This window comes from Garra rufa, chromosome 19, assembly GCF_049309525.1.
Source record: "Garra rufa chromosome 19, GarRuf1.0, whole genome shotgun sequence".
Taxonomy (NCBI): domain Eukaryota; kingdom Metazoa; phylum Chordata; class Actinopteri; order Cypriniformes; family Cyprinidae; genus Garra; species Garra rufa.
In genome coordinates, this window is record NC_133379.1 from 25,982,718 (window position 1) to 25,996,116 (window position 13,399).

At 34.4% G+C, this 13,399-nt stretch overlaps 1 protein-coding gene across 1 annotated transcript in view; it reads right to left on the reverse strand.

Moving 5' to 3' along the window:
* Positions 1–1,315, reverse strand: part of tnksa (tankyrase, TRF1-interacting ankyrin-related ADP-ribose polymerase a) — a 154,521-nt gene extending 153,206 nt beyond the window's left edge. Inside the window, exon 1 of the mRNA XM_073824012.1 lies at positions 859–1,315. Coding sequence (XP_073680113.1) covers positions 859–1,303 — 445 coding nt within the window. The 5' untranslated portion in view covers positions 1,304–1,315. The remainder of the gene's footprint in view (positions 1–858) is intronic.
* Positions 1,316–13,399: the final 12,084 nt, after the last annotated feature.

The window sequence follows — 13,399 nt, forward strand, 5'->3', positions numbered from 1 at the left end:
TTCCCTTTATTTAGGTTATGCTGTGGTTGAGTTCAAGTAAAGTTTTATTAAAATGTTAAATAATAGTAACTGTATTTTTTTAAATGAAAAATAAGGAATTAAAAAGTTGCGTACCAATACACAAAACATTCACAATTGATAAATTGGGCTAAAATAGAAGGCTCTGAGTGATACTAAATAAAGAGCCATTTGGGAGCCATAAGAGCCGGCTCTTTTAAGGGAGCCGAGCCAAAAGAGCCGAATCTTTGAAAAGAGCCGAACTTCCCATCACTAATTTTAACCTGCGTTATTTAAAAAAAAAAAAAATTATAATTTTGGGCCTAAAATAAACTATAAACTAATAAACTATCATAATATTTTACTTAAGCAGCAAATACAGCATTTGCTACATTTGTTTTGTATTAATCGTTTTGACAGCTCTAGAGGATCACAAGTAACATAGCATGCTACGGTCCGGTTTCAGTTTATCATACAATCATGCAAACCAAAGCAAACACTAATTTTGGACATTTGAGGAGAAATTGTAACGTTGACACGATGTTTATTACTTTTGTCGATCATCTCCCAGTGCACTGTGGTTCATTCAGTATGTGTGTTGAACTTTATTCACTTTCGGCAACGCATCAAACGAAAACAAACACGAGCAGACCGATATAGCTCACGGAGTGGTTAACTTTCTACTAGATGTTGCATGATTGTCCTGTTGGCCAACTTGGCCAAACTCTACTTTATTCCCCTTGTCCCCATGTCCTTAAAACCCTCGAGCCCCATTTTAGTGTTTACTTTGCGACCCAAACCGTCTACCTGGCTGCTTTCCAGGTCCAGATTGATCGCAAACATTTATACATTTGTATTTACCTGCAGCGAAGTGAAGCGGGGTGGACTTGCGTCCAGCCATGTCCTTTGCGTTTACATTGACCGAATCCACCAGCCTCTTCACCCGAGACACGTCCCCATTCCTGCAGGCCTCAAACAGCTCCCTGAAAGCCCCACTCGTCCCGCAGACGCTGCCTCCAGGACTGGCACTACCGGAGTCGGGAGTAGAGCCCGCACTACTGCCCCCGCCGGTGGTAGACGAGCTAGTGCTGCTAGAGCTGGAGCTGCTGCTGCTGGTGCTGAGGAGCGGAGCGGAGATTTCAGCAGTGATCTCCGGATCCCCGATGCTTTCCGGCTCCTCACCAGCCGCGGTGCCGCCGGTGTCTGTGGGTGATTCTGAAGGTGTGAGGGTACTGGGGTCGGGTCTTGGTGGGGAGGATAAGTTTTGTTGTTGTTGCTGCTGGGAAATGCGACGAGACGTCGCCATTTTCGCACTCAAACCCCCTCTGGCAACGAAAACAGTCTGGGAGAACTTCCGGGAAGTGTCAGAGTAAAACTTCCGCTTGCAAAGCCAAAACGGACAAATAATTTTTGCTATTTTTTGTGTTATTACCATGGTAACCTCAGTTTCCGCCAACAAAAAATCAGCAGAGGCTTGCTATTAAAAAAAAAAAAAGAAATTAAAGGAGTAGTTCACTTTCAGAACAAAAATGTACAGATAATGTAGGCTACTCACCCACTAGTCATCCAAGAAGTTCATGTCTTTCTTCAGTCGTGAAGAAATTATGTTTTTTGACTTAAACATTTCAGGATTTCTCTCCATATAATGGACCTCTATGGTGCCCCCGAGTTTGAACTTCCAAAATGCAGCTTCAGAGAGCTCTAAATGATCCCAGCCAAGGAAGGAGGGTCTTATCTAGTGAAACGATCAGTTATTTTCTAAAAACATTTACAATTTATATACTTTTTAATCTCTACACAGAGTACACACAGAGCTAGACAAGATGGGCATTTGTAGTTAAAATATTAAAAAAAAAAAAAAAATTTTTTTTTTTTTAGAAAATAAGTTTTGCTAGATAAGACCTTTTTTTCCTCGGCCGTGATATTTTAAAGTCATTTGAAGCTGCATTTTGGAAGTTCAAACTCGGGGCACCATAGAAGTCCATTATATGAAGAGAAATCCTGAAATGTTTTCCTCAAAAAACATAATTTCTTTATGACTGAAGAAAGAAAGACATGAACATCTTGGATGACAAGGAGGTGAATACATTTTCTGTAAATTTTTGTTCTGAAAGTCAACTACTCCTTTAAAAACAAATTCTGACGGAAATGTATTGTTCTGAATTAAGAGAAATAGTAAACAAAGCTCTACAAAGTATTATCTAAGAAAATATGCCTAAATGTTAAAGTCATCAATAATATGAAATTAAAATAAAACACTTTATTTATTTATTTAGGTTATTTAGTCAGTTACCTGAATGCGAGGCCATACTGGCGATACTCAGATGTAAACAACAGCATCTTGCATGGCTAATGTAGCCTATTACTAAATACTGTCTAAACCACTGAAAAAAGTATGGAAGCTGCTAAATCATATAGAGAAGTACTTAGCAAGCAGGAAAGGGCACAATAGTTTGACAAACTAAAGTTAATAGTTAGTAAAGATATGTAAAAAGTGATATTAATTAAGATATTAGTCTGATATTTCACCTACCTATCTGGAAATGATAAGCACAAACATGAATGTTGTCAAGATTCTTGCCCTGGAAATTCTTGTTGAGTTTGGCCAACCACAAATGCCTTTTGTTCCTCAGACAGTTTTTTGCACTCTTCTCCTTTATTTGTTCAAACTTTTAGCAGTCTATAGTCCAAACATGACAATATTTTATCACTTTCAGAAGCAAAATATGCAAGTTTTGTTCAGTTCAGTGGCGTTGCTTATGTTCAGTGCCACCAGTGAAAAAAACTCTATTAATAAAGATCCCTGCTATTATTGTTGATAGTTTATTCCTGTTGAAGAAAACATTTAAGTGCCTAAACCCAGCTAAAAACTAGTTGTCTAACCAAGTAGAACAGCTAAAACTTTTTTGCAAGCAAGGATCAGTGCATAAAGAGTGTCTTTCAATATAAATAAAATAACATCTGTGATTCACACAATGAAAACTGAAGAGTCCAATAGTTGTATGATCCGTCAAGCACGTAAACGGTTTGTTTCTGTTTACGTAATCCAATCCAAAGTCATGGCTCAAACTTTGTCTTGGATGTATAAGCTGTTTATTTAAAAAAAAAAAACTTGTTACTCATTTCCTTGACCCTTATTGTGCAACTAATCCAATATTGACAAAACAAAACAGCAGATTCTCCCCATAACCGTGTTTTAACTGTTGCTAGATATTTGGCTAGTGAAAGTGATGATGACCTTCTGGGAGTGTAGATGAATGTTTGCCATTTCTGTGCCTAAGTAACTAGGTTCAGTTTGTTTGATTCCAGTTACATAATGACAGTGTTTGCGTGAGAATCATGGAACTCTTATCAAACCGACGGTCCAAGATTACTGTTTAAAAAGCTGTTTGATTTTCTCCTTATGTTCTAAACTACCAAAGGATATCCACAATCCCAAAAGACCTAATAAAAGATTCAAAATCTACACAACCAGTCAAAAGTTTTTGAACAGTAAGACCGTACAATTCTGAAATATTTTTACTATTTAAAATAACGGTTTTCTATTTGAATATATTTTAGAATGTAATTTATTCCTGTTATTTCGAAGCTGATTTTCTAGCATCATTACTGCAATCTTCAGTGTAACATGATTTTTTAGAAATCATTCTAATATTCTGATTTGCTCCTCAAAAAACATTTATTATTATGTTGAAAACAGCTGAGTTTCTTTAATGAATAGAAAGTTCAGAAGAACAGCATTTTTATGAAATAGAAATCTTTTGTAATATTATAAATGTATTTATCATCACTATGTTGATCAATTTAAATTTAATTTAATTTAATTCAGATAAATGCTGATCTGTGGATCTTTCAAAGAATCCTGAAAAAGACCGTACTCAACTGTTTTAAATATTGAATAATAAATGTTTCTTGAACAGCAGATCATCATATTAGAATGATTTCTGAAGGATAGCGTGACACTGAAGGCTGGAGTAATGATGCTGAAAATTTAACTTTGAACACAGGAATAAATTACAAGTTAAGATATATTCAAATAGAAGGCAGCTAAAATAGTAATAATATTAATAATAGTAAAAATATTGTTTAACTTTTCTGTTTTTGCTGTACTTTGGATCAAATAAATGCAGGCTTGGTGAGCAGAAGAGACTTCTTTAAAAAACATTACATACTGTTCAAATACTTTTGACTGGTTGTGTAATTTAAACCTGAAAATACTCTGAAAGAAGAAGAAACAAAGACAATGGCTGCATCCGAATATAGATTTGTGAATGGCAGCAAAGAGTCTCAAATTATGTCACATAATATCGTCAACATGATGAATGTAGCCTATCTGAATTGCATTCATGCTACACATATTCATAGATTTTTTTTTTTTTTTTTTTTTTTTACCAGTTGTGAAGTAATTACATATACAAAAACAATCCAACATTTTTTTAACATCTTACATTTTTCAGGTAATATCTTGAAATATGTGGAAAATTTTAAATATATATATATATATATATATATATATATATATATATATACAGGAATGAATCCTGTGCTCTGGAAGCTCTACAGCTGCTCCATTTCTGTCCACCTAATGAGTTTTGTCACCCTGCTCTGTCAATCACAGAGGTTCACAAATGACCCCCTGCTGCCTGTATACAAATACTGATGTGCCTTTCTGCATAGGTGTCATATCAGCTGTCATTTAAGCATCCAGTCCGGTAAACATGTCTGAAAATGCATTTCCAAGAACAAAATATCTGCAATTATTGTTATTCAAATTAGTGTTTTTGTCTAAAAGAAATCAAGATATTAGGTTGCATACTCCCACATCATTACCAAAGCAACAGAAATATATTTTCTTTCGGACTTGTATGCATCTTCTATTTTATTCATAAATGATCAAACAGACTGCTCAAAAATGAGCATGACCTCCATTTGACTTCTTTTTGTCCCCTTACAGTTGTCCTATCTATTGAGAATGAACAAGCCTGAACAGCTGTTTTCCTGGTAACCTTCAATCTGTTTAAGTTCACTATTTCACAACCCATGTGCCTAAAACAGCTTCTCCTTTTCTACTGACTGTGTCTGTTTGTTTGTTTTTTGGTCCTATAATGTTACAATGTTGAGTTTCCTGTATCTGCAATTATCTATGGATTTTCCACACCATCTGTGCATCAGTTGTGGGAGCAATAAGAAGAGGTATACCGCAGTGCCCCATTGTCTCCACACTGAAACAGAGTATAATTCTGACTCCTATATGAATAAATATAAAATATCATAATAGAAATAATCCTGTTTTTTACATTATGGTCCATTACAGCGTATAAAACAAGATTAAACATTAAGAAATAATAGAAGTCTTAATCGAGTCCACTATAAAGTAAAATATAAACATTAATTTAAAAAAAAATGAGTATATATATAAAAACCATACAAATGTCTAAAAAAGCTTAAATTGTATGAAAAGTAGAGTGAAAATTAGTAATTTAGTACACTTCCTAATGATTTAAAGGAATAGTTCACTTTCAGAACAAAAATATACAGATAATGTACTCACCTCCTTGTCGTCCAAGATGTTCATGTCTTTCTTTCATCAGTTATAAAGAAATTATATTTTTTGAGGAAAACATTTCAGGATTTCTCTTCTTATAATGGACTTCTATGGTGCCCCTGAGTTTGAACTTCCAAAATGCATTTTAAAGGCAGCTTCAAAGGGCTCTAAATCCCAGCCAAGGAACAAGGGTCTTCTCTAGTGAAATGATCTGTTATTTTCTAATAACATTTACAACTTATATACTTTTTAATCTCAAACGCTCATCTTGTCTAGCTCTGGGTAAACTCTGTGTATTCCAGTTCAAGACAGTTATGGTATGTTATGGTATCTCATTTTCTCCTCCAACTTCAAAATCTACATTGCTGCAGAGGTACTGACCCAGTGGTTACAAAGTGAAAGTGTAATTAAGATTAACACCCTTTACAAAAAAAGGTAAAACACAGATGAAGGATGATTTTGAAGTATATAAAAGTATATAAATAGTTAAAAAGTATATAAATTGTATTTTTTTTTTTTTTTAGAAAATGACCAATCGTTTTGCTAGATAAGATCCTTCTTTTCTTGGCTGTGATCGTTTAGCTGCATTTTGTAAGTTCAAACTCGGGGGCACCATAGAAGTCCATTAAATGGAGAGAAATCCTGAAATGTTTTCCTCAAAAAATATAATTTCCTTACGACTGAAGAAAGAAAGACATGAACATCTTGGATGACAAGGGGGTAAGTACATTATCTGTTTTTTTTTTCTTCTAAATTTACGATTGTAAATTGATCTGAAAGTGAACTACTCCTTTAACCTTTTTGGCATATTTAGAATTTTTTTTTACTGATTTTGGAATACCTGAATTTAAATCAGCGCCCTACTCACATGGAGTAACTTGATAAAAATGGTCTCATTTTACAGAAAAGACCCTACATTTTAACACATGAGTGAAAATTATATTTCTTATTGTATTTTTTGTAGTTTTTCATATTGTATGATAAACACAAATAAAAAATAAATTTCCTTTATACAGTCGTGGCCAAAAGTTTTGAGAATGACACAAATATTAGTTTTCACAAAGTTTGCTGCTATACTGCTTTTAGATCTTTGTTTCAGTTGTTTCTGTGATGTACTGAAATATAATTATAAGCACTTCATACGTTTCAAAGGCTTTTATCGACAATTACATGACATTTATGCAAAGAGTCAGTATTTGCAGTGTTAGCCCTTCTTTTTCAGGACCTCTGCAATTCGACTGGGCATGCTCTCAATCAACTTCTGGGCCAAATCCTGATTGATAGCAACCCATTCTTTCATAATCACTTCTTGGAGTTTGTCAGAATTAGTGGGTTTTTGTTTGTCCACCCGCCTCTTGAGGATTGACCACAAGTTCTCAATGGGATTAAGATCTGGGGAGTTTCCAGGCCATGGACCCAAAATTTCAACGTTTTGGTCCCCGAGCCACTTAGTTATCACTTTTGCCTTATGGCACGGTGCTCCATCGTGCTGGAAAATGCATTGTTCTTCACCAAACTGTTGTTGGATTGTTGGAAGAAGTTGCTGTTGGAGGGTGTTTTGGTACCATTCTTTATTCATGGCTGTGTTTTTGGGCATAATTGTGAGTGAGCCCACTCCCTTGGATGAGAAGCAACCCCACACATGAATGGTCTCAGGATGCTTTACTGTTGGCATGACACAGGACTGATGGTAGCGCTCACCTTTTCTTCTCCGGACAAGCCTTTTTCCAGATGCCCCAAACAATAGGAAAGAGGCTTCATCGGAGAACATGACTTTGCCCCAGTCCTCAGCAGTCCATTCGCCATACTTTTTGCAGAAGATCAATCTGTCCCTGATGTTTTTTTTTGGAGAGAAGTGGCTTCTTTGCTGCCCTTCTTGACACCAGGCCATCTTCCAAAAGTCTTGGCCTCACTGTGCGTCCAGATGCGCTCACACCTGCCTGCTGCCATTCCTGAGCAAGCTCTGCACTGGTGGCACTCCGATCCCGCAGCTGAATCCTCTTTAGGAGACGATCCTGGCGCTTGCTGGACTTTCTTGGACGCCCTGAAGCCTTCTTAACAATGCAGTGGAAAGTTTTTTTCAGGATTAAGTTAATTTTCATGGCAAAGAAGGACTATGCAATTCATCTGATCACTCTTCATAACATTCTGGAGTATATGCAAATTGCTATTCTAAAAACTTAAGCAGCAACTTTTCCAATTTCCAATATTTATGTAATTCTCAAAACTTTTGGCCACGACTGTATATATTTGAATGTATATATGGTCCTGCAGAAAGTTTCTTTTGACTGTCAGTAAAAAATAATTTTCTTTGTAACATTTTGTTTTTAAAAGTTATTGAGATTTATTTGAATGGAAGCAATTTGTCCTCTATTTTTGCAAGATAAGGTATACCTGCATTCAAATGTATCCCATACATTTGGCTAAATGGATAAAAAAATGTATCCATGGTCTCATTTTACATAAAACACCTCACATTTAACACTTGGGTGGAATAATTCTTAATTATTAATGTATTTGTTCAGCTGGCCACCGGTAGTGCACAAGGGGCCTGTGCGAATTTCGAGTTCCGAACGCGCTCTTTCTGCGTGTTTGGAAAGGCTTAAATCAAAAACGGATTAGGGGTTTGATCAACGTCTCTTCGGACAGATCTGATTGGGGCTTTTCAGACATATGACACATTATGTGATGACGTAATTGCTCGTCAATACAAACTTGTAAAGGCAAAACCGTAGACATCAACAATACTTTTAAACTTAATTGGCTAAGATATTGTCTAAAAAATAATAATTCCATGTGGTTCTTTATCCCACAATGTATCTTTCAAAAACATGGAGGGTTATCCTTTCTTCTTAGATGTAACTTTCTTCCAGGAATTCCAGTTAAGTTATCTAAATTTCACCAGCAAGTATTATTGGCTTGGAAAATTTGTTTCCATCACAACTTTTCTCCACACAAAATGCTTTTATAGAATAACTCTCTCATTACTTCTAGAAATAAATCATTATTTTTGCACAGGTGGTTTGAAAGGAATATATATTTTGTTATGGATATGTTTTATAAGAGTGGAAACCTTTTGTCTTATGAAGACTTCATGCATGTTCACAGCTTTCCTATCCCCTTTAAAGAATTTCAACAAGTGGTTAAAGCTATTCCAAGTGGGTTGATACAATTAATAAATAATCACCTCTCTTTTGGAAGCAATGAAAAGATATTTCCAGAATAACAAATTGATGGTATCGCAATATTTTCTTCCTCTTGTAATAATAAAAATATTAGACAGATTTTGCAATCAAAGCATAAAATCACCCCTAGAGGCAAATTCTTTTGGAATGCAAACATTTCTGATATTAATTGGAAAACAACCTGGACAAATCCTTACAAATTTTGTATTTTGAATAAAGTTAAAGAGGTGCATTTCAAAATACTTCACAAAATGTATCCATGTAAAGTAGCTCTTTCTAAATTCATGGACATTGATAATACCTGCAGTTTCTGTAACACACATGAGGAAGACTTGTGTCATTTGTTTTATAATTGTGAAGTGTCTCTTACGGTGCGTTCACACTACAGTGTCAAATTTAGGGCAGAGCACGCCTCTGAAAAACAATGTTCACACCCTATTTACGTTCCATTGTCTTCTTTTAACGGCGGTTCGCAAACTAAACTGTAGCGTATACTAACAACATGCAAAGTACATTTACTTTTGCGTGACTTTTTCAATAATATGTGATTTCAGCTCAGTAATCCACCAGTTTCGGAAACACGCGTCATAGTCTTTCCTTGCCAACTTCTCACACCGATTGGTTGTTGCCGGCGTTTTGCGCTCGAAATTTGCATTAGGTTGAGGAATGCCCAACCTTTTGACGCTGTCAGCTGCTCTCAACGCTTTCTCCGCGCCGCTTCCAATCCCAAAATGCACCACGCGACCGTTTACGCGCAACTTCCATATGAATGAATTGAAAACGCTCGCTTCGCCCCGCTCGCTACGTGCCAGTGTGAACGCACCGTTAGTTTTTGGTCTGATGTTAGCGCCTTTCTTTTTCTGCAAAGAAATGTTAATTATACGCTTTCTTTAAAAGATGTTATCTGTACTTATTCTCATAAAAGTAAAATGATTGAGTATGTTGTTAAATTTTACATTTTGCAAGGCAAATATTATATTCATAAACAGAAATGTGCTAAATGCATACCAAAATATAATTTATTTTTATCAGAAATGGAAGTTTTGAAAATGTCTTTAATGCAAATGATTAACAAAAAGAATGACATGTTGTTACATTTCATGGAGACATTTTTTTCTGGTTATGCCCCCCCAATATAACATTTATATATGTAAGGGAAAAGGAAGAAAATTTGAACTATTGTTTAGTTGTTTCTAGTTTTTTTTTTTTTAGTTTTTATTTATTTATTAATTTTCTTTATGGTATTAGTTTATTTTGTTTATGTTTTTCCCTCTTATTACATATTGTATTATTGTATACAGATTAAATTTGTATTTTGTGTATCTGGATTTCTATTTCAATATTTTTGTATTGTCCAATTAATTTTCTTTAATAATAAAAAAAAAAAAAAGTTTGCCAGGTTTTCACAACAAATCCCGCCAATCCTGCTAACTCAAAACTAGCCCAATGGCATTTTTGAGGGGGGTCACCCAGTAAAAGTCACGTTTTGGGGTTTGGAGGGGTTCCCGCTGTACAGTTTGCATTCCAGTTGATAAAGATAACGTTATGGGGTCGTTTCCGCGGACATGAAAAACCACCCGTGGCAACAGAATCCCAATTCCGCGGGAAAACCAGGGACTTGGCAACACTGCCATAGGGAAAAATGAGTAGAAACCGCACCATTCAACGCCATTGTACACATTCATGGTTCCATCTGTAATATAAACAACGGTCACTTCTCCTTTTCCAAGTTGAGATAAAAAAGTGAATGAAGTTCTTCTAATTGACTGCATATCCCGAAACAAAGTGCTTTGTAATTATATGATACCGACTAGATGTGCATTTAGATGAAAACAACAAATAGCATTAACAAATAGCAAAAAGACTGATAACTGAGCTTTTGAAATGCATTTGACTAAGCGATTTATGCAGCTCATTGGGAGAAGAGAAAGGATGTTTGAACAAAACATAGCGTAATAGAGATGTGATGCACACAATTATGCACATTATAAAAAAATACCACTTCTAAATTGTCTAAATAGACTTAGGATATTAGATTACTACTGTCAAGGCAATTGAGGTAAATTATGACTGATTCTCTTTAGTTATTTATGTATTTTTCTTTATAGCCTCTGCATTATGCTTTGAATTCATTTTAGACTGATTTATGCTAGTGAAGGCCAGAAATATAGAAGTTTTTGCCATGAGGGGCAGAATTGTGACTTATTTTTTTCTATCTGGTACAGAATTAAACGTACACTTTTAATCTCACGATTCTAACTTTTTTTTTTTTTTAGAATTGCAAGGTTATATCTCACATTTCTGATATTCTCAAAATTGTGAGTATATATCTGACTTTTTCCTCACATTCTCTCAAGATTCTTACTTTTTTCCTCTGAATTCTGAGTTTACATCTTACAAATCTGACTTTTTTCTCACAATTGCAAGTCTACATTACATACAGACTTTTCTTCTCAGTTATAGCTCATAATTCTGAGTTTATATTGTGCAATTCTGACTTTTTCTTACAACTGAGAGAATTCTGAGTTTACATCCATGCCATTCTGACTTTTTTTCTGAAAATTCAGACTTTTTTCTTATGATTACAAGATTATATCTAACAATTTCTGGCTTTTCTTCTCAAAATTGTTTATGTCTTGAAATTTTGAGTGTATATTTCAATTCAGAGTATATATTTTTTCTCACAACTCTCAAAAGATTCTGAGCCTACATCTCACAATTCCTACTTTTTCTTAAAATTCTGACTTTTTTCTCACAATTGCAAGTTTATATCTAACAATTCTGACTTTTCTTCTCAAAATTGTGAGTTTATATCTCGCAATTTTGAGTTTATATTTTACAATTTGTTGTTTAAATTGTTTTTTTTCTCACAATTCTTACTTTTTTCATCTGAATTCTTAGTTTAAATCTCACAATTCTCACTTATTTTCTCAAAATTGTAAGTTTGTATCTAACAATTCAAAATTGTACATTTATATCTCGCAATTTTAAGTTTATATCTTATAATTCTGAGTTTATATTGTGCATTTCTGACTATATTCTCACAATAGCAAACTTATATCTTACATTTCTGACTTTTCTTCTTAAAACTGTCAGTTTATGTCTGGCAATTTTCTAAGTTTATATTGCGCAACTCTGACTTTTTTTCTCACAACAATTCTGACTTGTTTTTCTTACAATCTCACAATTCTTTTTCTTCTGATTTCTGAGTTTAAATATCACAATTCTGGCTTTTTTTCCTCATATTTTTTCCTCACAATTCCAATATCTCACAATTCATTTTTTTCACAAGATTGTGAGTTTCATTCTTGCCATAAGTTTATATTGTGCAATTCTGCCTTTTCTTCTCAAAATTGAGTTTATATCTCAATTTTGAATTTATATTGTGCAATTCGGACTTTTTTCTCACAACTCTGAGAAAACTCTGAGTTTACATCTCACAATTCTCTCTTTCTGATTTTTACTTATTTGTTTTCTCACAGTTGCAAGTTTATATCTCACATTTATCATTTTTTAGACTTCTGAGTTTATATCTCACAATTCACTTTTTCCCCCACAAGATTGTGAGTTTCTTTCTTGCAATTTTAAGTTTATATTGTGCAATTCTGCCTTTTCATCTCAAAATTGAGTTTATATCTCAATTTTGAGTTTATATTGTTTAATTCTGACTTTTTTCTCACAACTCTCAGAAAACTCTTACATCTCAATCTAAATTCAATTCTTACTTTCTGATATTTACTTATTTGTTTTCTCACAATTGCAAGTGTATATTTCACATTTTTCACAATTCTAAATTTTTTTCACAAGGTTGTGAGTTTATATTTTGAAATTATAAGTTTATATTGTGCAATTCTGACTTTTTTCTTAAATTTGGGAGAAAAAGTGTGTGAGACAGAAATGAGTCACAAGACATTTCTTAGCATTTCCATTCTCAATGGACATATTTGTGACCCTGGACCACAAAACCAGTCTTAAGTCGCTGGGGTATATTTGTAGCAATAACCAAAAATACATTGCATGGGTCAAAATTTTTGATTTTTCTTTTATGCCAAAAATCATTAAGAAATTAAGTAAAGTTCATGTTCCATGAAGATTTTTTGTAAAATTCCTACTGTAAACATATCAAAATGTAATTTTTGATTTGTAATATGCATTGTTAAGAACCTAATTTGGACAACTTTAAAGGTGATTTTCTCAGTCTTTTTTATTTTTTTGCATCCTCAGATTTCTGATTTCAAATAGATGTATCTCGGCCAAATATTGTCCTATCCTGACAAACCATACACCAATAGAAAGCTTATTTATTGAGCTTTCATATGATGTATAAATCTCAGTTTTGTCAAATTTAACCTTATGACTGGTTTTGTGGTCCAGGGTCACATTTAAGCACAGACAAACAAAATTCTCAGAATAATGAATGGACTGAACTGAAAAATTATCTGCACTGGTCATATAATATAAAAGCATGCCAGAAGTTACTGGGTTCATGGTAATGAGAGGAAAAGTGGTGGATATTTTTAAAACAGTGGGGCCTCCAGGCATGGCCTACTGACCCCAGTCCTCCTAGTCACGTGACATGCCATTGATCAGCAAGGGGTGCATGCATGCATGCCCCTGTAGCCTTCCATGATTGGTCCAAACATGTAGTTCACGTGAACAAGGGCTGATCGTC